The sequence below is a fragment of the Girardinichthys multiradiatus genome, chromosome 23, assembly GCF_021462225.1.
Source record: "Girardinichthys multiradiatus isolate DD_20200921_A chromosome 23, DD_fGirMul_XY1, whole genome shotgun sequence".
Taxonomy (NCBI): domain Eukaryota; kingdom Metazoa; phylum Chordata; class Actinopteri; order Cyprinodontiformes; family Goodeidae; genus Girardinichthys; species Girardinichthys multiradiatus.
In genome coordinates, this window is record NC_061815.1 from 12925986 (window position 1) to 12947824 (window position 21839).

At 43.4% G+C, this 21839-nt stretch overlaps 1 protein-coding gene across 3 annotated transcripts in view; it reads right to left on the reverse strand.

Moving 5' to 3' along the window:
* Positions 1-3027: 3027 nt before the first annotated feature.
* The window catches only part of nrg2b (neuregulin 2b), a 147976-nt gene continuing 129164 nt past the window's right edge, over positions 3028-21839 (reverse strand). For all 3 annotated transcript variants that reach the window (XM_047354013.1, XM_047354014.1, XM_047354015.1), the window contains 3 exons: positions 9623-9838; positions 7509-7692; positions 3028-4732 (listed from right to left, as the gene is read on the reverse strand). In XM_047354013.1, the coding sequence (XP_047209969.1) occupies positions 4259-4732; positions 7509-7692; positions 9623-9838 (874 nt within the window). In that variant the 3' untranslated portion in view covers positions 3028-4258. The remainder of the gene's footprint in view (positions 4733-7508; positions 7693-9622; positions 9839-21839) is intronic.

Consider the following 21839-nt stretch of genomic DNA (forward strand, 5'->3'; position numbering starts at 1 on the left):
TGTCTGTCTATGTGTGTATCAAAGTGTGTGTGTGTCAGTGTGTGCATGAGTGACATTTATGTGTGTATGCAACAGGTGGGTGGGAAGTGTGGGGTGAGGAGAAACAGGGTGGGGTTTGTTAAACAATTCGACTAGCTCTAGAAGCACACTATCCTCACTTGCAGATTTTCCACATTGTAAATCCAAGATTGATTACAGTGACAATACAATAGAACTAGGCAGAACCTGGGGAAAAGTACCCAAATAATACATCTCTACTGGGATTGGGTGGGATTTGTCACCATTTCTAAGATACTCTCTATATCTCCGATCCATGCATTGTTTGTTGAAGAAAAGAAAACGAGCCTAAAGAGGGAAACAAATTATTTTTGACACTGACATTTTTCCTCAAAGAGTCTCCAGGGGTCTCAGGTGGAAGAGTTTTGATCAGCCTAATGTGAGTGTGTTGCTCGATGTACTCCAGATGAGGCTTTTAATTCCTCTGCTGGTTGCTTCGGAAGGTCCTAAGAGGGTGGGAGGAAGACATGAAGGCAAGGTGGCAGATGGGAAAACACAGAGAATATGACAACGCAAAAGAAGCTCAGGCGATCAGTCAGAATCACAGCCGAAGATGCGATAACCTGGATTATCACACACCGCCACAAAAGTGTGCTTTGCCGCTTCTTAATTCACATCCACGCTGTGCCGTCACTGGTGTGATGAAACACAGGTAAGTTTCTAAAAGAAAAACTAATCCAGTTGCAGCTCACTAAATTCAAACATTATGAAAGTAGTTTATAAGGATTCATCAGAGTGATGCAGTTCAAGCTTTTTTCTGTTCATTTTGATGATTATGGCTAACAGCTAAAAAAATCAGTTTCTCAGAAAATTAGATTACATGAGACCAATACAATAGGAGTTTTAATTTAGAAATATCAGGTTACTGAAAATTATGTACTGCAGTTAGTCCACTCAATACTTAACAGATTCTCTGTGGGGTTCAGGTCAGGAGAGTTTAATGGCCAGTCACACCCAGTGAAACCATGGTCATCTAATCAAGTGTTGGTACTATTGGCAGTGTGGGCCATTGTCAAGTCCTGCTGGAAAATGAATGAAAATGGTAGACAATCTGCACTGACTGGACTTTATTAAACACAGCAGGTGACATGACTCAAAATCATCACTTACTGTGAACTTCAGAAAACACAATGGACCAACACCAGCAGATGACATGGCACCTCAAACCATCACTGACTGTACAAACTTAACACTGGACTCCAAACAATGTGGGGAGGCACAGGCTTCTCCACTCTTCCTCCAGACTCTGGGAAACTTGATGTCCAAATGAAAATGCTGACTTTACTTTCCTTTTAAAAGAGGACTTTGGACAGCCGAGCCAGAGCCCTTTTCTTTTCAGTCTAATTAAGACACTTCCTGATGTTGTCTCTGGTTCAGATGAGGGCTAACAGAAGGAATGCAAAACCATGGATATATCTATGTGTGGTTGCTTTTGAAACATTGACTCCAACAATAGCCCACAACTTAAGAGGGTTTTTTTCACAATCCTTTTAAGGTTGTTGCTGTCCCCGTTGTTTGTGCACCTTCTCAACCACACCTTTTCCTTCCACTCAACCTTCCATCAGTAAGCTTGTATACAGCACAGTGTAAACAGACAGCTTATTTAGAAATGACCTTTTGTAGATTACCCTAATTGTGGAGGGTGTCATTGATGGTCCTTGCTGGACAACTGTCATGTCAGCCATTCTCCACCTTTTTTTCAAGACAATAGTCTGGTTACACATTTAATCACCAACTTGCTGCTTTTCCACATTTGTGTTTCTGTAACAACACAAGTGACTCAAATATCGCAGCAATGACGTGCTTGAAAATGGAAGCTTGCCCTACTTTCCTCTGATATTAGTTGGGCCAAAAATTACTTGCAGAGAGTTAATTCCTAGATGGGTATTTGATCCTTATATATTGAACAGAAAAATGAAATAAAATGAGATGCTGGTGTCAAGGCAAAAGAAACATACTCTGCTGACAAAGCAGAACACTACATTCCACACCCTTGATCCCAATCACACCATTCAGACAAGAAGTGAATCAAAATCAGGAGGTTCTTCAAAGACATGAAAGGACTTAATGTTTCATTTCCTTTGTTTAAACAAACTGAACAGATTTTTCTAAATGCCATTGTACATGGAGAGACAGGAAACAACAAGAGCTTAACAGATTTGAATTAATAATCTTTTTTGTTGGTCTCTTGTGACATTCTAATTTCTAGAGAAACTGAATTCTGGGTTTTCAGTAGGTTTAAGCTAAAATCAGTCAGTCAGTCATTTTCTACCGCTTATTCCATAGTGGGTCACAGGGGAGCTGGTGCCTATCTCCAGCAGTCTATGTGCAAGAGGCAGGGTACACCCTGGACAGGTCGCCAGTCCATCGCAGGGAAACACACAAACAACCACGCACACACTCATTCATACACCTACGGTCAATTTAGAGTTACCAATTAACCTAACAGTCATGTCTTTGGACTGTGGGAGGAAGCCGGAATATCCGGTGAGAACCCACGCATGCACGGGGGGAACATGCAAACTCCATGCAGAAAGACCCCAGCCCAGGAATCGAACCCAGGACCTTCTTGCTGCAAGTCAACAGTGCTACCAGCTGTGCCACCCTCTAAAATCATTCAAATTAAATTAATAAATTCTTGAAATATATAATTTTGTGTGTAATGAATCTGGATAATATATAAGATTCACTTTTTGAATTAAATTAGTGAAATAAAGACATTGATGATATTCTAATTTTCTGGGCTACACTGATAGGAGTACCTAGAATGATGGCCTCTTCTCGGTGTGAGGTTGAGGCAGAATTTCTAGCAAGGCCCAAGATGTGCCCTCTGCCCAACGGTAATGCCCAACTTCACCTTGGACAAAACGCATCTACAAACATGCTCACTTACTTACATACAACTTTTTAAATTTAAAAAAGAAAGTTCAATGAATTTCCAATCATTTTCCAAACTTTGGTGTCCTTATATTGTGGCCATATGTTTATTTTTAAAACAACAGAAGTGAGTGCGATGGGAGGAATATGGATCTGGCACTGTGGACTGATCTGAGACTGAGATGACCGGCTCTGTCTGCTGCGAGTCATTCGGCTGTGATGTTATGGGAAAGTCCTGAGACACAGTGCGGCTCTAAGCTGCTGGCATAGGAAACGGGCGGGGCCAGGCAGTCCACGGGAGGCCAGAGTCAGGCTGGATTACAACTGGACTGGTAGAGTTCAGTTTGGGTCGGTGGCTCCATGACCGGCGGCTGCTCGCGGAGGGAGGTGCTTACAATGCAGTGGAGCTTCTGTCAGCGTGGCAACCGGCAGACACGTCAGTTGAGGAACCACAACCGCCGAGGTGAACGCAGGCACTGACCAAACCAGGCTTCATGAGTCTCTCTCTCTCTCTCCCTCACACACACACGCACACACACACAGACACACACACACATAATGATGTAATGACAGCACCGTGAACACCTACACAAAGATCTGAGGTCACGTCCCTCTACAACACCTGAACGCCTTTCTTTCAACAGAAACTACAAGAAAATGACTGACAGGCAGCAGACAAGGATGTTAATGACAGATGTGTGTTCATCAGAGGAATCTAACCTACACATCCGGCTGTACCATCGCGTGGGTCGAACTCATGTAAACAGACACCTTTTACACAGAAGGAATCAATATTGCATGATGGCATGTTCAGATCACAGTTCAAAAAGAGGAAGATCCCAAATCAGAGCAAAAATTTAAAAATCAACAAACCAAACCAAAGGAATAGGAAGGAAGAGGGTTGGTCTCTATAAAAATGAGGAGTCTTTATAAGAAAAGCTACAAAAACTCAACGGGACCTCCAACTTCAGCATACAGCAAAAGGCACCACAATATTATTCTAGTTATCTAACCTGTGAAAAAATTGGCACGTAATTCTCCTTTTTTCATCTCTCATAATGCTGTAAATCAAAAAACTTTACATATAAATATCCCCCCGTTATAAAAAAAGTCTTTGCTGTTAGCTAGTAGACAATTTTTGCTGAAATGAAAATAAATATTTCATTTGTTTAGAATATCTGTCTGTTATACAAAATAAAAATATTTCTCCTAGGTGCAGGTCTCTAGTCCACTGGTTCTGTGAAGGAAGAGAGGAAGTGTGTGAGGTGGCGGGGCGTGGTAAGGCGGGACGGGGTTGTAAGGGTGGGCGTCAGGAGGTCCAGTCTTAAAGAGGCATGTTGTTGGCCTTGGAGCGCTGTGACTGGGGACCACGGCTCTGCCCATTGCTGCGTGTGCCTGGCCGGTTCAGTCCGCGGTGAGTTCGTGTGTCTGCGCCGGACGAAGAGCGGTAACCCGAGCCTGATAGTGGCAGGTCCATGTTCATGTTCTGCATACTAAGGAAAGGTGTGCTCTCCCCGTGAGCGTCCTCGTCCTCATCCTCTTCCTCCTCCTCTGATTGACTGAAGCTCTGCGAGCTGTAGTCCCGTAAGCCCGCCGAACGCTGGGATGTGTGTCCATTGAGGCGGTTGCGTCGGGGACGGCGCCGACTTCGAATTGGTTCTCGTGAGGAGGCGTACTCTTGCGTTGTCTCATAAGCTTCATCATCAGGGAGGTGGTAGGGACTGGACGGTAGACTTCCTGTGCTCTCTGTCAGGTAGGGTCGCCGAGGTCGTCGAGGCTGCCTGTATAAACTTCCATCCTGACAAAAACAAGAAAATACTTTAGTAAAATCTGAGGTTTGACAGGAAAGAAACTTCAACACTATTTGATAAACTTTGAAAAATACTTTAACATATTCAGTGTGTTAAAATCAACATTTTACAGTTGCCCCCAACAGTATTTACACCGGTTTAGTATTTTAAGGTAAAGCCAAATTACAACTACAAACCTCAATGTATGTTATTGGGGTATTAGGCAATAAATCAAGGTGCATGAAATGCAACCAAAAGTAACGCATAATTGTGAAATGGTTCATGTGCATTTGAATTCAATCCCTGGTCCCAACTCACCCCACACATAGCCACTACTTAGCAGAACCAGATTTGGCTGTACATACAGGAACAGCTCAAAAAAATAAAATACTATGAAAAAGTTCAATATATTTGTCACTCATTTTAGAAAGAGAAATTCATTATATAAATGCAATACACATTGAAGAGCGACTTTAGTTTTCAGCATCACTGCCTGAGTCCAGGAATACACGGTAGATCTGAAAAAATGTATATATTGTGAAAGCGAAGAAAGTGAAACAATATTATATTGATTCATTACACAAAGAGTGAAATGATTATGGCTTACAGATAAAGGGAACCCAAAATTAAGTGTGAAAAAGTTAAATATTTGAAACTCACGGTATCAGACACTTATCCGCCAGTTAACTCAAAACACCTGCAAATGTTTCCTCTAAATGGCCTCTCAGTCTGGGTCAGTGGGATACACAATCATGGGGAAGACTGCTGACTAGACAGATGTCCAGAAGACAGTCATTGACACCCTCCACAAGGTGCTAAAGAAGCTGGTTATTCCCATAATGGTGTTTCTAAGCATATTCATAGATCGTTGAGTGGAAGGAAAAATGTGGTAGAAAAATGTGCACCAGCAACAGGGATAAACACAGCTTTAGGAGGATTGTCAAGAAAAATACTTTCAAGAATTTGGGGGAGCTTCACAAAGACCGGATTGAGGCTGGAGTCAGCGCCTCAAGAGCCACTAAGCACAGACGAATCTTACATATGGACCACAAGCTTCTTATCTGGGCTAAGGAGTAGTGGCCCTTTTCCATTAGTACCTACTGGGTTTGTTTTTCACAACAATTGAGTACCATCTCAATGAGGGCAGGATGGTCAATAGCAAGGCAGCCCCACAGTCCAAAAGGTATTGTAATGCGATTTGTATATGACACAAACACAACAATGGAGGACCTGCTGCTTGGTTTAATTTTTGTCAGACTCAGAGTGAAAGATCAGCCAGAGAAGGCTGCAGGCCAAGACAAGCACTCTGGATAAGTACAGGAGAGAGAGGGAAGCCATGGAGCGGTACAAGGCTGAATTACATGTTAGGGTAAGCTAACGCTACCTTATGCTAGCTTGCTATAGTGGTGTTTTACACAATATGCCCAGTGTACAACAATTTAACGGTTGAAGATATTGGTTAGTTATTATATTATCTATGCTGTGACTAGTGACGTCACACTCTAGTCTTCTGACATCACGTTTTCACCATGACTCAGCAGGGTTGGAACCAGAATGGAAAAGGCTAAAAAGCGAGTAGAGCTGTACCGAACCATGCTGAGTAGGGACAAGTGGAAAAGGGGCAAAAAAGAACTGAACTGTTAATCAGTGGTCCAAAGTCCTCTTTTCAGATGAAAGTAAAGTTTGTGTTTCATTGGGTAATCAAAGTCCAAGAATTGAGAGGAAGAGCGGAGATGCATGTTGCTTGAAGTCCAGTGCAAAGTTCCCACAGAGATATTATTTGGGATGCAATGCCATCTGCTGGTGTTTGCCCACTGTGGTTTATGAAGCCCACAGTAAACACAGCCATCTACCAGGAACCTTTAGAGCCCTTTATGTTTCCTAATGCTGACAAGCTTTATGGAGGTGCTGACTTGATATCTGCCCACACTGCTAAATGTACCAATAACTGGTCCAATTACCATGGTGTATGACTGGCTAGCAAACTGGCTTGATCCGAACCCTATAGAGAATCTTTGGAGTATTGTCATGAGGAAGATGTGTGGCACCAGACCCAGCAATGTAGATGACCTAAAGGCCGCTATCAATGCAATCTGGACTTCCATTACACTTCAGCAGAACCACAGGCGATCACCTCCATGCCACACTGGATTTATGCAGTAATTCATGCACAACTAGCCCAGACCAAGTATTGAGTGCATAGAAATAAACATACTTTTTAAAAGTTTGACATTTCTATTTAAAATATCCATTTTTATTAGTCTTATGTAATATTAAAATTGTCTAAGATACTGAATTTTATCTGACAGCCATGATAATCAAAACTGAACAAAATAAAGGCATGAAATATTTCACTCTATGGGGAATGAATCTATAAATGAATTTTACTTTCTGAAATGACTGACAAAAAATATTGAATTGTTTCACAATAATAAATATTTTTCACAATATGAAAGTTTTTAAGATGTATAGCTCCAAGTGTTTTGTGACGTGTCTTTACCAACTATGCACATTTACAGGCTGAAATGTTAGGCCATTCTTTTTTGCAAAGTAGCTCAAGCCTTGTCAGATGTCTTAAGTCTACTGCAGCCTCTAAAACAAATTTTCCATTCCAGGAATGCCCTGTATTCCCCTGTACAGACTGTTAATGAGCCTTGTTCTTGTCTGTATTATTTAAATTTAAAAATACATATATGAAAAAAAAAAACCCACAGCAAAAATCAGGAGTCACATCTGCTACCCCTGAATGAAATCACTATGTTTGCACCATGTCTGCATACTTACTTCAGGGCATCTTAGCAGCGGTTGGTCATCATCTCTGCGGTAAGCTGCAGCAGCAGGGGGGAGGGAGAGGGCGTGGCTTGTGTTGGGTGAGGTGATCTGGAAGATGGGCACCTGGGGTGGCAGAGGGGGGTAGTGAAACTCCACAGGAGACAGCCGTGCCGGCGTGGTCAGGGCTGACACGTATCTTGATGGAAAAAGACAAAAAGCAAACAGAGCAGAACCTGAAGCACAATGTAAACATTAGAAACTGCAAGAAAGAGAGATGAGTAGAAAACGCAAGCCTGGAAGATAGAAACAGAAACTTAGATAAGGCTGCAACAAACATTACAGAGACACATTCTGCACTATGCAGGGAGTATCAGACATCAGCTCAGTACATCCTTTCTACCTGGTCTGAGGCTACAATTCACACAGGCTCACCAACATTGGACAATAGAAGATTGGAAAAACGTTGCCTGGTCTGATGAATCTCGATTTCTGCTGTGACATTCGGATGGTAGGGTCAGAATTTGGCGTCAACAACATGAAAGCATGGATCCAACCTGCTTTGTATCAACGGTTCAAGCTGGTGGTGGTGTAATGGTGTGGGGGATGTTTTCTTGGCACACTTTGGACCCCTTAGTACCATTTGAGCATCGTGTCATCGCCACAGCCTACCTGAGTATTGTTGCTGACCATGTCCATCCCTTTATGACCACAGTGTACCCATCTTCTGATGGTTACTTCCTGCAGGATAACGTGCCATGTCATAAAGCACGAATCATCTCAGACTGGTTTCTTGAACATGACAATGAGTTCACTGGACTCAAATGGCCTCCACAGTCACCAGATCTCAATCCAATAGAGCACCTTTGGGATGTCGTAGAACGGGAGATTCACATCATGGATGTGCAGCCGACAAATCTGCAGCATCTGTGTGATGCTATCATGTCAATATGGACCAAACTCTCTGAGGAATGTTCCCAGTACCTTGTTGAATCTATGCCACGAAGGATTAAGGCAGTTCTGAAGGCAAAAGGGGGTCCAACCCGGTACTAGCAAGGTGTACCTGATAAAGTGGCTGGTGAGTGTAGGTGGGTTGTCAGAAATTCTGTAATATTTCAATTTAGCCAATGTAAAACAACCAGTGCCAAAGAAAAGCTAAGATCAAATGTTAACCTCTGTCTTCATTCTTTGTATGCTGCCATAATGAACTTGAGCTGTTGGCATAAATCATGAGCACAGAGGTCAAATGTCTGAACGTTTAACATTGTCAGGAAAAGAGCATAACAGACAATCACATTCCTATTTTCTAGATTATTTCATGATCACGTTCCAATTAGAATTTCAGCATTTTTAAATGATCGTATTTGAGTCGCTGATCAACTGAAGTATCTGTTGCTGGTGTACTGTCTCTGATCTTATGTCAGCCACTCTCCCAGTAAGCCATGCGGTAGAAATCAGTGTAGCCAATTTGTTTCCTAAAAATAAAATTTTTTGTTGTGTACGGTTTGCAGAACTGTACGTACTTTATTGATGTTATGAATCTTGGTTTTCCTTTACAATCTGAGCGTTCTTACCCCTTGCAATGAAGTTCACAGTAAAGGAGAGACTGTTTTAGCTGCTGCAGCTTCCTGTCTGTGTCATGTGATCCACAAACCCTGCATGCTGTGCTTAGATAGGTGTGTAATCAGGATAGAACTTTGCAAAACCCAGCTATTCATAACATTTTAGGACATTCAAATAAAAGCACTAATTTAAAGAAGATGGAAAACTGTTTTTTATCAAAGTTTTGGTGGGATGGACATGGTAAGTCCATTCAGAAAAATATGCAGTCAAATGATTCAGGTTCAAATGGGGTATCATTTTTAGCATATGAACCAGCAGAATTCACAAACCCCTAAAATAATAATAAAAAAAAACATTACTGCATATGTGATATATTTGATAACACATAAAATGTGTATCTCAGGTCTTACTTCCTTTAAACTAGTTGTTAATTCAGTTTTAATGATAGTAGATGTGGATTAAAACTGTAACATATTTCAATTACCATCCACTTGGTGTGCAAGAGTAAAAGTACCTGTTATAATAAAAACACACACCAACACAAGTTTTACGGAGGCTTTCTTTACCTGTCGCTGTGAGGTGAGTCTCTTAGAGAGTCGTAAGAGTCCCCATACTGCATCCCCATTCCTGACACGTCCGTGTAGCCATAGTTGGCGGCCCTCCTTGCCATGCACGCCGGGCTGCTGCACTTACTGGTTCCCACAGAGCTGGAGAGCCCCCCTGACTGGCAGTCTGAGTTTACACTCTCTGTTCGCTCCATACTCCACGTCTGCTCCTCGTGTCTGTAGGCGAGGTGGTAACCGTGGGTTTGAAAGGTTACAGCAGCAGTAGCGAAAACACTGAGCTGTGTAATCCTAAAGATTAAAAACTATGGAGACAGATCAGTATAGGCAGAAACACAGAATCTGTGTTTGCGTAATTTCAAATAAAAGGCATTGGTTTGACATTGAATTTCACAGAAAATTCAAACTGAATTAACTTTCAAAAAAAAAAAAAAAAATGGTTTAGCTACTTTAACTTTCAGTTTTGTAATTCAATGTCAACTGGATGTTGAAATTTTTTCTCGCACATCTGGGTTCTTGAGAAAGCCACAGATTAACCAAATACAGATTCGCCAAATTAAGTTTCACATCAGGTTAAACTTCCTTGACAGATGTCATTAACAATGTCAAATGACCATCAAATGCATTCAGTTTCAAACCATCAAATTGAGTTTAAATTGAATAAAACTCACTTTCAAACTAAGGAATTTTATTTCAAATTAGATAAATACAAATTCAATCTCAGCAACTCAGATTTACTTTGTGATGGCACAAGTTTCTGCCTGCAGTATTATCAGGGCCATATTGTTTGTTAACTCAAAAATAAATAGCTGAAACGGAACTAAATAAAAGCTCAAATTAACAGACAGACAGACAGACTGTAAATGTTACTAATGGACATTGGATTAACAGCAAAGATTAAGTATGTTACTATCAGCAAGTCCCTGAATAAGGTAGGTTATTCTTTAGAGATCATTTGTTGAATGTTTATGGCAATATCTAAAAGCGTTTTTGCATTTAAGCATTATTTGTGATTTGGAGGTACAACACAAAATCGTTAAACTATTGTTATTAATATTTTTACCAATATCGAACACTCATTGCTGAAACATGACTCAGAACATGCCCCACATGGTGGAAGGGTCTGCCCATATCATGTTGGGTTTAAAGAAGCATGGAAAAACTAGATTTCCATAACTGGTAAAATAACATGATCCTTCATGAAGACTAGTAGATCGAGGCACGTGATGTCGCCCGACACGGCGGAGCCGGGGTCCCACCCTGGAACCAGGCCTGGGGTCGGGACTTAGCGGAGGGAGAGGCGGCGGGCTGGGGTGGGTTTGCTTGTTGCCCCCCAGCTCAGCCGTCTTGTGTTGGGGTTTACCCCAGAGGATGAGAGGGTCGCATCCCTGCGCCATCGGGTTGGGGACAGGTCTCTGACTGTCGTTTTGGCCTACGGGCCGAGCGGTAGTGTACCTGAGTACCCGGCCTTCTTGGCGTCCCTGTTGGGGGTGCTGGATAGTGTCCCTCCCGGGGCCTCCATTATTCTGCTGGGGGACTTCAACGCCCACTTGGGAAACAACAGTGACACCTGGAGAGGCGTGATCGGGAGGAATGGCCCCCCCGATCTAAATCCGAGTGGTGCTTTGTTATTGGACTTCTGTGCTAGTCACAGATTGTCCATAATGAACACCATGTTCAAACATAAGGGTGTCCATCAGTGCACTTGGCACCAGGACACCCTAGGCAGGAGGTCAATGATCGACTTTGATGTCGTATCATCAGGACTTCGGCCGCATGTTTTGGACACTTGGGTGAAGAAAGGGGCTGAGCTGTCCACTGATCACCACCAGGTGGTGACTTGGATCCGCTGGAGGAAGAGAAAGTTGGACAGACTTGGCAGGCCCAAGCACATAGTGAGGATCTGCACCTCCGGGAGAGCTTTGACCAGATTCCGGGGGATGTTGGAAACATAGAGTCCGATTGGACCATGTTCTCCACATCTATTGTCGATGCTGCAGTCTGTAGCTGCGGCCGTAAGGTCTGCAGTGCCTGCCATTGCGGCAATCCCAGAACCCGGTGGTGGACACTGGCAGTAAGGGACGCTGCCAAGCTGAAGGATGGATCCTATCGGCTGTGGTTAGCTTGTGGGACTCCTGAGGCGGCTGACGGGTACCATGAGGCCAAGCGTGCCGCGGCCTGGGCTGTGGCAGAGGCAAAAACCCGGCCCTGGGAGGAGTTTGATGAGGCCGTGGGGAAGGACTACCGGTTGGCCTCATAGCGATTCCGGTGCCTCAGGAGGGGGAAGCAGTGCTTCGCCAACACTGTTTACAGTAGGGGTGGGAGGCTGCTGACCTCGACTGAGGACATTATCGGGCGGTGGAAGGAGTACTTCGACGATCTCCTCAATCCTGCCATTACGCATTCCCTGGTGGAAACAGAGGCTGGGGACTCGGAGTTGGACTCTTTCATCAACCAGGCTGAAGTCACAGAGGTGGTTAAAAAGCTCCGTGGTGGCAAGGCTTCGGGGGTGGATGAGATCCTGCCTGAGTACCTCAAATCTCTGGATGTTGTTGGGCTGTCATGGTTGACACGCCTCTTCAACATTGCGTGGCGGTCGGGGACTGTGCCTCTGGACTGGCAGACTGAGTGGTGGTCCCCCTTCATAAGAAGGGTGACCGGAGGGTGTGTTCCAACTACAGGGGGATCACACTCCTCAGCCTCCCTGGTAAGGCCTACGCCAGGGTATTGGAGAGGAGAGTCCGGCCGATCGTCGAACCTCGGCTTCAGGAGGAGCAGTGTGGTTTTCGTCCCAGCCGTGGAACACTGTACCAGCTCTATACTCTCTACAGGGTACTTGAGGATTCATGGGAGTTTGCCCAACCGGTCCACATGTATTTTGTGGATCTGGAGAAAGCATTCGACTGTGTCCCTCGTGGTGCCCTGTGGGGGGTGCTCCAGGAGTATGGAATCGGGGGCCCTTTATTAGGGACCATCAGGTCCCTGTACAAGCGAAGCAGGAGTTTGGTCCGCATTGCCGGCACTAAGTCGGACCTGTTTCTGGTGCATGTTGGATTCCAGCAGGGCTACGGCAGGTCACCGGTCCTGTTCATAACTTTTATGGACAGGATTTCTAGGCGCAGCCAAGGGCTGGAGGAGGTCTGGTTTGGGGACCAGTGGATTTTGTCTCTTCTTTTTGCAGATGACGTGGTCCTGCTGGCCCCCTCTAGCCAAGACCTACAGCATGCACTGGGGCGGTTCGCAGCCGAGTGTGAAGCGGCTAGGATGAAGATCAGCTCCTCCAAGTCGGAGGCCATGGTTCTCTACCGGAAAAGGGTGGCTTGTCCTCTTCAGGTTGGAGGGGAGTTCCTGCCTCAAGTGGAGGAGTTTAAGTATTTCGGGGTCTTGTTCACGAGTGAGGGAAGAATGGAACGAGAGATTGACAGACGGATCGGTGCGGCTGCCACAGTAACGGGGGCACTGTGCCGGTCCATTGTGGTAAAGAGAGAGCTGAGCCGAAAAGCGAAGCTCGCAATTTACCAGTCAGTCTACGTTCCTACCCTCACCTATGGCCATGAACTTTGGGTCATGACCGAAAGAACGAGATCCCGGATACAAGCGGCTGAAATGAGCTTCCTCCATAGGGTGGCCGGACACTCCCTTAGAGATAGGGTGAGGAGCTCGGCCATCTGGGAGGGGCTCGGAGTAGAGCCGCTGCTCCTCCACATCGAGAGGAGCCAGTTGAGGTGGCTCGGGCATCTATACCGGATGCCTCCTGGACGCCATCCTCGGGAGGTGTTCCAGGTACGTCCCACCGGGAGGAGGCCCAGGGGACGGCCCAGGACACGCTGGAGGGACTATGTCTCTCGGCTGGCCTGGGAATGCCTTGGGCTCCCTCCGGAGGAGCTGGAGGAGATGTCTGGGGAGAGGGACGTCTGGGCGTCTCTGCTGAGTCTGCTGCCCCCGCAACCCGGTCCCAGATAAGCGGAAGACGACAAGTACGAGTAAAATAACATGATCTCATAACAGATCTGTGATATTCAGCCTTTTCAGTTTGCAGTCAACACAAATCTATTCAGTTCAATTCAGTTTATTTATATAGCCCCAATTCACAACATGATGTCTCAAGGCACTTTACACTTTTCACTTTAATTGAATTATACAAATTTCAAATCAAGTGAATACATTCAAATGATCCTAGTTATCAAGAATGCAGTCAAATTCTGTTTATTATTCAAATTGGTTAAATAGTTTTCTATGTAAGGAAACACAGCAGATTGCATCAAGTCAGTGACTTGCAGCATTCACTCCACCTGGATGAGCATGTAATGACAGTGGACAGTCACTTGCAATGTGTTGTTGACTTTGCAGCAATCCCTCAAACTGAGCATGCAAGTAGCAACAGTAGAAAGGAAAACTCCCCTTTAACTGGAAGAAACCCTCCAGCAGAACCAGACTCAGTGTGAGCGGCCCTGATCCAGGAGTACTTTCTATGTAAAAGGAAAGTAAAATGTTAAACGCAGTAGTAGTTACTCCAGTGGCTTCATTTAGCAGAGAGAAACAGCTAAGCAGATAAACTCTGAGCCAGTTTTCCAAATCTTGAGTATGAAAGAAAGTACATACAGTTAGTGGCAGCAAAAGCTATCTTGCAAGATTAAATGAGATGCATGCGAGGGGAATAGAGCTCCGTGCGAGCGTAAATGAGTTCTGTCCACACACAAGCGACAGAAGACAATGACCATCAGAAGGTAAGTTACACATGCCTTACAATGTATAATACTCGGTGCATATTGGGTGTAACTCAGCTTGATATTTCCTTAGCGCAACATTCAGTTAAAATATTTCAGTAACTTACCTTCCACTGCCGCCACTATCTGCTACTAGCATGTAGTTGTCAACTGGACATTAATGCTAACTGACTAGCATTTCTTTATTGTTGTTTGTTTATGTCTGCAGTTACATAGTTACAAAGTGCCGCCACGTGGGTGGTTGCCTTGTTAAAGAGTGCCCTGGCTAGTGCAGCTGAACCATCTTCACAAAACTGCCAGCAATCCAGTTACTATTCATTTTTCTTGTCTTGCTGAAACAACAAACCAGCGTCTCCATTAAGTTTGTCAGCAGACAGAATCATGAAGTACTGAACCAGACTGAAAGATTGAAGGCTCTTTGATGGTTGATATTTCTGTATTATACATTCAATACATTCAATTATTGCACCGAAAATGTTCCCTGTCAGTGTGAAACCAATATATCTGATGGTTTTGGATTAATAAGATTGCTGTATCAATGTGTTTGTTACATTTTACTGCTGAAGATGTTTGAGCTCTAACTGTAGGGTAGTTTAATCTACAGCAATTCATCATATTCAAGAAGGTCATGTTTGTAGTATCACTGTCCTTTGAGAACCACGTATCTCAGCAAAGCGAACTTTTCATGAGCTTGGGGAACATTTTGTTTATCCAAGAGAGTGCCAAATTTATTGAAAGTAGGAGTATGAAATTTTCTCAAACTATAAAGGAACACTTCATCCTTCAGTCAAAGACATTCAAAATGTACACATCTGAAGATATGTTGTGTATACATGATTATTTGAAGATGCAGTGGAGTAAATAGATATAATTGCATAAAAGGCAAATACTAAAGCACATGTACCTCACATTTGTCAGAAAATGGTGTTGCTTTATGGTTTGCAACTGAACATTTCAGAATAAGAAACTGACACATTTTATTTCTCAATTGTGCGCCTGAATATTCTAATCTTAAAAACAAGAGAAATTATGCACGTGATGTGGCCACCATGGCACACTCCACAATCATGATCAAATTCAAATCGAAGTCTAAATCTTTCTTGCTCCATTGAGGCAATAGGCCTGTTCAGGCAAATGAGAGTCTTCTTGTGTTTCTCCATGTCTCTTAAGCTCATCCGCTGTTTCCATCTGTCCCTCAGGTCCATCCAGAAGTATTTTCCACATTTAAATATGCCTGGGAACTGAGAAGTAAACAGAAAGGTGTAAGAAACAAGGTATTTAATAGCGCTTATATGACATTAACTATTAAACATTTTAGGTCAAGAAGACCCCCTAAGTTAATTGCAAGGCTTTCACAATGACCATCCAGCTCAGGATGAAAATGACGCTGATGTTCAGTGACCATCACACTGATCATGAGAACACACTTTTTTTGCGTACAACAGATTCAAACCTGGTCATTGTGTTTTATTTGCAGTAGAAGCAGGACCAAAAAGAAGCCCATTAAGTATGAAGATGTTTCAAAATGTAAAAATAAACTTTTACATAAACTTCTTGCAGTTAGGACTCGTGTGATAACATTGTTCAGTATTGAGATGACATGACCTGAGATAAATAATAAAATGTGCATATAAGCTGCCTGGTTGCTTAATTCATTACAGGGTTAAAATTAAACATTTTAAATACAACTACATGTCTCTCTAACAGCAACATTAAGGTTCACCACAGCAAAGTCACTGTATAAACTTAATTTGTGATGTCACAATAGTGAGTAATATTTAGAAAGAACGATAAACGCAGACATCAGTGTCAGTCTTTCCTCCTCTCTTCTGCTCTTAACTGCCTGCAGGTAACAATACCTGGTAGAAGAAGGACCAGCTGGTTTGTCTTAGACAGCAGCTGTTTACAATATTGTTACAAATTTAAGATTATAGACCAGTATATGCTTCAGACAGACAACTTTCAATTTAGCTTCTTTTTAACATTTGAACAGATTAAAATTTTGCTTGTTTATGCCAAACTTAGGGAAATTAATCAGTTGTCACACAACATCTAAATGTTTGAACTTACCTCATTTACATTTTCATCATTATTTTGATTTGCTTATTATGTTTACTCGCCTGATAATTTTTTTTACTTCATCTATTTGATATTAATGTGGACACTCACCTGTCAGAATTTTACTGTGACTCTTTTCCTGCATAAAGAGGTTTGATTTGGTAATACTCCTAAAACAAAATGGAGAAAAAAGGGTTGAGGAAACTCAACTGGACGGAGGAGCAGTGCCTGCTTTTGGCACAGATCGATGTGTTGTTCCCTCTGTTTTCACTTACCAGCCTGGAATTTGCAAAGTTCTGTACCTGCTGCAATTAAAAGCTAGAAAGGAGATTGCAGCACACAAGCGAACTTCTTCGCAGACAGGTGGGTGTTGAAGATGACCATTTAGGCTAAGGCTACTGACATAATCATAAACAATACAGCAAATACTTATTCACCTAATTTACATCTTAGTGTTCATATTATTGTGCTTTATCTAGAATGTCTATTTATGTGTATATGCTTTTTTGACTTTTTAATTTAAAAAAGTGCTGCATGATGGCACAGTTGGTAGCACTGCTGCCTTGCAGCAAGAAGGTCCCGGGTTCGACTCCTGAGCGGGGGTCTTTCTGCATGGAGTTTGCATGTTCTCCCCGTGCAAGCGTGGGTTCTCACCAGGTACTCCGGCTTCCTCCCACAATCCAAAGACATGCCTGTTAGGTTGATTGGTCTAACTAAATTGCTCTTAGGTGTGTGAATGAGTGTGTGCATGGTTGTTTGTGTGTTGCCCTGCAATAGACTGGCGACCTGTCCAGGGTGTACCCCGCCTCCTGCCCATTGACTGCTGGAGATAGGCACCAGCTTCCCTGCGGCCCACTATGGAAGAAGTGGTATAGAAAATGACTGACTGACTTACTTTAAAAAAGGTTCTAAATGTTCTACATAGTCACAGGGCCAGAAAATAATCCAATCTGCAAAGGTTTCAGTAGAACATATTAGTGGTCACATTGATATTATGTTTTGGTTTTTATTGTCACTGTGCAGCCATTGGAAACAATAAAACAGTATCTTAAAACTGCATTAGGTAACTTTTGTAGAAATTTGGTTTTACATTTTTGTTAAAACTGTCACTGTCTTGTACAATAAGAGACAGATGATCTGTGAAAAAATCAAGCTCCTCTGGCTCCTCCCAGTGGTCCTACTGCCATTTGCAGATATACACCGCTCCCAGTCAGAAACAACCAATGAGAGCCAGGACAGTGTCAATCACACTCATAGGTGTGCTTGACTTTTTGAATTTTTAGGCTAAGTCCATGGTTTTCTCAGAACTGCCTACTTTAGCTTTAATAGAATGGCATATTGCTAAATAATCTTACCACATTTTTACAGCACACTTCATGATTCTATCTGTTGACAAACTTAATGCAGATGATGCTGATTTCCTTTTCCAGCAAGACTTGGCACCTGCCCACAGTGCATAAATGAGCAGTAACTGGATTGCTAAAAGTTTTGTGAAGATGGTTCAGCTTCATTAGCCATGGCACTTCTTAACACCTTAAGGCAACTACCCACCTGGAAGAGTTTTGTAACTGTGTCTGTTATACAGACATAAAGAAATAACAAAAAAGACATTTAACAACTACATGATACTGGCAGATAGTGGCGGTAATGTAAGTTACTAGAATATTTAAACTGATGTTGTGCTAAGGAAATCATAAGCTGGGTTACACCCAATATGTACAGAATATTATACATTGTAAGAAATAGGAAGCTTACCTCCAGATAGTTGTTGTCTTCTTCACCTACTTTTTCTTCTTCTTCAGGTGGACAATCACAGAGGACGGAGTTTGTAACCAAATGTGTTGGTTGTAACTGAATACGCCCATCTACTCCCAAAAAGATTAATGGCGAGTGAGCGAGCGAGCAGGTTAAAGTTTCTTGAGCGGGCGGCAAAAAAAGCCGGATCAATCAGCGATCAAATAAATTCTGCATGAGTTGCTCTCATTTTCGCCTGTGCGGGACTCTATTTCCCTCGCGCAGAACTCATTTACGCTCACATTGCTATGTCTAGGAGAGAGACATCATTGAATACTGAAAGACAGGGCCAGGTGTAATCTGTAGAAGGTGAATATTAAGTTGTTGGCAGCAGTAGCTTAGCCAATGCCCCCCTCCAGAAAAGTGTAATGGTGCGCTCAGACCGAACGCGATTTGAGCGTCAGGGGCTTTTTTAAATCAAAGCTTATGTGTCGGGAGGTCCTGCAGCGTGTTTCACACGTCTGGCACGTGTTGATTCATTTTGCGCTCGGGGCGCTGGGAATTTTGAGATTTAAAGTGTCTGACGGTGTACGGTGAGTCCAAAACGGCAAATGCTGGAGTTAGGAAATCGGAATTTATTTATTTTTTATTTATTATTATTATGTTTTTTTTTAACCGTGTCCTGTCTGGCAGAGTAGCGCTCAGAATTGTTGTCTGAGTATCAAGACAAAGGCCAAAAGATGTTTTTTCAGTGGAGCATTACAACTAACACTTTAAAGCTCTGCTTGATATTTATAAAACAAACTTTATTAGAAACTGCTTTGGGATTATTTCAATTGTTATGTACACGGATACAGAAATAAAAAGGAAAAAAATAAGCACGAAAGAGAGGTGGGGCAAAAAGGAAAAGGGGAGAAAAGGAGAAAAGAATGGAGGAAAGAAAGAAGGATGAAGAGAATACAAGATAATGCCCTGCTTGCTTCTACACCTGCAGAAACATTCATATTAACAGCTTTTTAACCAAAAAGTGCACGGTACTTATGAATGCAAGTGGTAAATGCAGCTCAATATAGAATATTTGAGTATCTGTTAACACCTGAATCTAACCACCTGTGGGTCTGAGTGTGAGCGCGCTTGTGTATACACAGTTTCTCCATGAAAATATGCAATAGCGAGTGTGAGGAGCCACAGACCTGGCCACCTGGACCCGGGACAGATACGGAGGAGATCTGAGCCACAGACATCCAAAGGAACCCCAGAGCACAGGGACCCCAGGAGAACCACCGCCGGGACTACTGCAACGCCCCAGAGAAGAGCAGGGGAGAGTGCCAGGGGAACCACCCAGCAGCCAAAATGCAGAAGCCCCAGGGAGCTGCAGCGACAAGCCCTGAACCTGGTCTGGGCTAGCCTGGGCTCGTGCCTCAATCTGACCCCGCCCCAGCCGCCCCGACCCTAGTCCCCAATGACCCCCGTCCTCATCTGTAGAGGGGGCCATGTACAAACGAGGGGTCTACATGGTCCAAACTGGCCCACCAACCATAGCCGCCACAGAATAAAATAGTCCCAAACCCCCCAATGAATTCCAATCCTAACCCCATGAGCCCCCCACCCCCAATGAACCCCAACATGAATTTCCCCACAGAGCTACCCCAACCAGGACACAGATATCGAACACATTCCCCCGAGCCCAAACACCATGAATCCCCTGCCTACAGTACATAGGCACACCCCCACAGGTGAGCTTCATCCCCGAAAAGCCGACAAAGTGACAACCACACAGTGCAAGCTCCACGCACAGCCCCACCTTATCCTGCCCCCACCACACAGCGTGCTGCGACGGCAACGCAAGGGCCCCGTGCAGCGCTACCCCAGTCCCCACCCACAAGTGCAACAGGGCAGACACCCTCGAGCACCATGTCCAAAAAGGAACTCCGGACCCCACACCAAGACAGGAAAAACTCACCCGGCAAGAGGTCCCCTTCCAGCGGCGAGCATTCGGGGCCGGCTTCTCCCACCACACCTCCGCAACCACACAGACACACCACATCACTCCCATTGCAATGAGCCCAGGGAGAAACATTATCCCTGGGCTCAACTGCTGTCAGACCACCGCCACTCAGCCGATCCAAATGCCGGTGACCCCACATCCAAGAAGAGGACACAACCCCCCACCCCACATGCTGCAGGCCCCCCACGCCATCCTCTAGCTCGCTGCCTCGATCCCCCCCAGACACAACAGCTAGCAGAGCAGCACACTGCCAAGCCCGCCCAACCATTCAGCCAGCGCCAGCAGCCCCAGCCCATCAGTTCGTGAGAGGGAAACATCCCATGCTGCCTGATAATTTTATCTTTTGGAAGCATATATAAAGTAAAAAGAATTGGCCCAAGCACTGAACCCTGTGGTACTCCACAAGTAACACTGGAGTTTGAATAAGATTTATTATTTATAAGAACAAACTGGAATCTGTCAGACAAATAAGATTTAAAGCAGCCCAGTGCTGTTCCCCTGATCCCTACAGCATATTCCAGCCTTTCTAAGAAAATATTGTGATCGACTGTTGTCTTGTACCATCCACCAGGTTCTTACTCTCAATTTTTAGATCAGTTTTCAGACCTTTTATCTGATTTAGTGTTAAATACAGATAAGGTTATTATAGTGGGGGATTTTAACATTCATGATGACACTGAAAGTGATAGCCTAAATATAGCGTTTAATGCTATCTTAGACTCAATTGGCTTTGCACAAAACATTAACAAACCTACTCACCTTTGTCTTCATTCTCTGGACCTTGTGCTGACATATGGCATTGAGTGTAAAGACATAACAATATTTTCTCATAACCCTGTCCTGTCTGACCATTTCTTAATAACCTTTGAGTTTAATTTAACCAAGTACTCCACACATGAAATCAAATTTCATTATAGTAGATCATTATCAGACAATGCTGAAACATTTCATTATAGTAGATCATTATCAGACAATGCTGAAACAACCTTTAAAGAATCTGTTCCACTTTTAATTTCCTCATTATCACAGAAAGGCACAGTGGAGGGCAATAAAATACCCTTGAAAAAGAAGTAATTATTCACAGGAGGCAGGCTCCTTGGTTTAATTTAGATCTGGGTACTTTAAAGCACAATGTCAGAAAATTGGAGAGAAAATTGTGCTCTCCACACCTAGAGGATTCCTACTTAATCTGGAAACATAGCCTACTGTTGTATAAAAAGACACTTCGCCAAGCTAGAATACCTTATGTCTCATCATAAATAGAAGAGAACAAGAATAATCCTAGGTTTCTCTTTAGTACAGTCGCTAAACTTACACAGAGTCATAGCTCTGTTGAGCCATCCATTCCCTTAGCTCTCAGCAGTCATGACTTTATGGGATTTTTCCAAAATAAGATTGATTCTATTAAAAAGAAAATCTTTGACATACTCCCAGAGATGATTACTTCATCCTCAGCAAGTGAGACAACATTGGAAATAACTGCTGAACCTGATTTGTGTTTGGACTGTTTTTATCCTGTGGAGCTTCCTGAGTTATCAGAAATATTAGCTTCATCTAAACCTTCAACTTGTATGTTAGACCCAATCCCAACCAAATTATTTAAGGAAGTGTTCCTACTGATTACCAGGCCAATTTTAGGTATGATTAACCTATCCTTAATAATATGGATATGTACCACAGGTTTTTAAGGTAG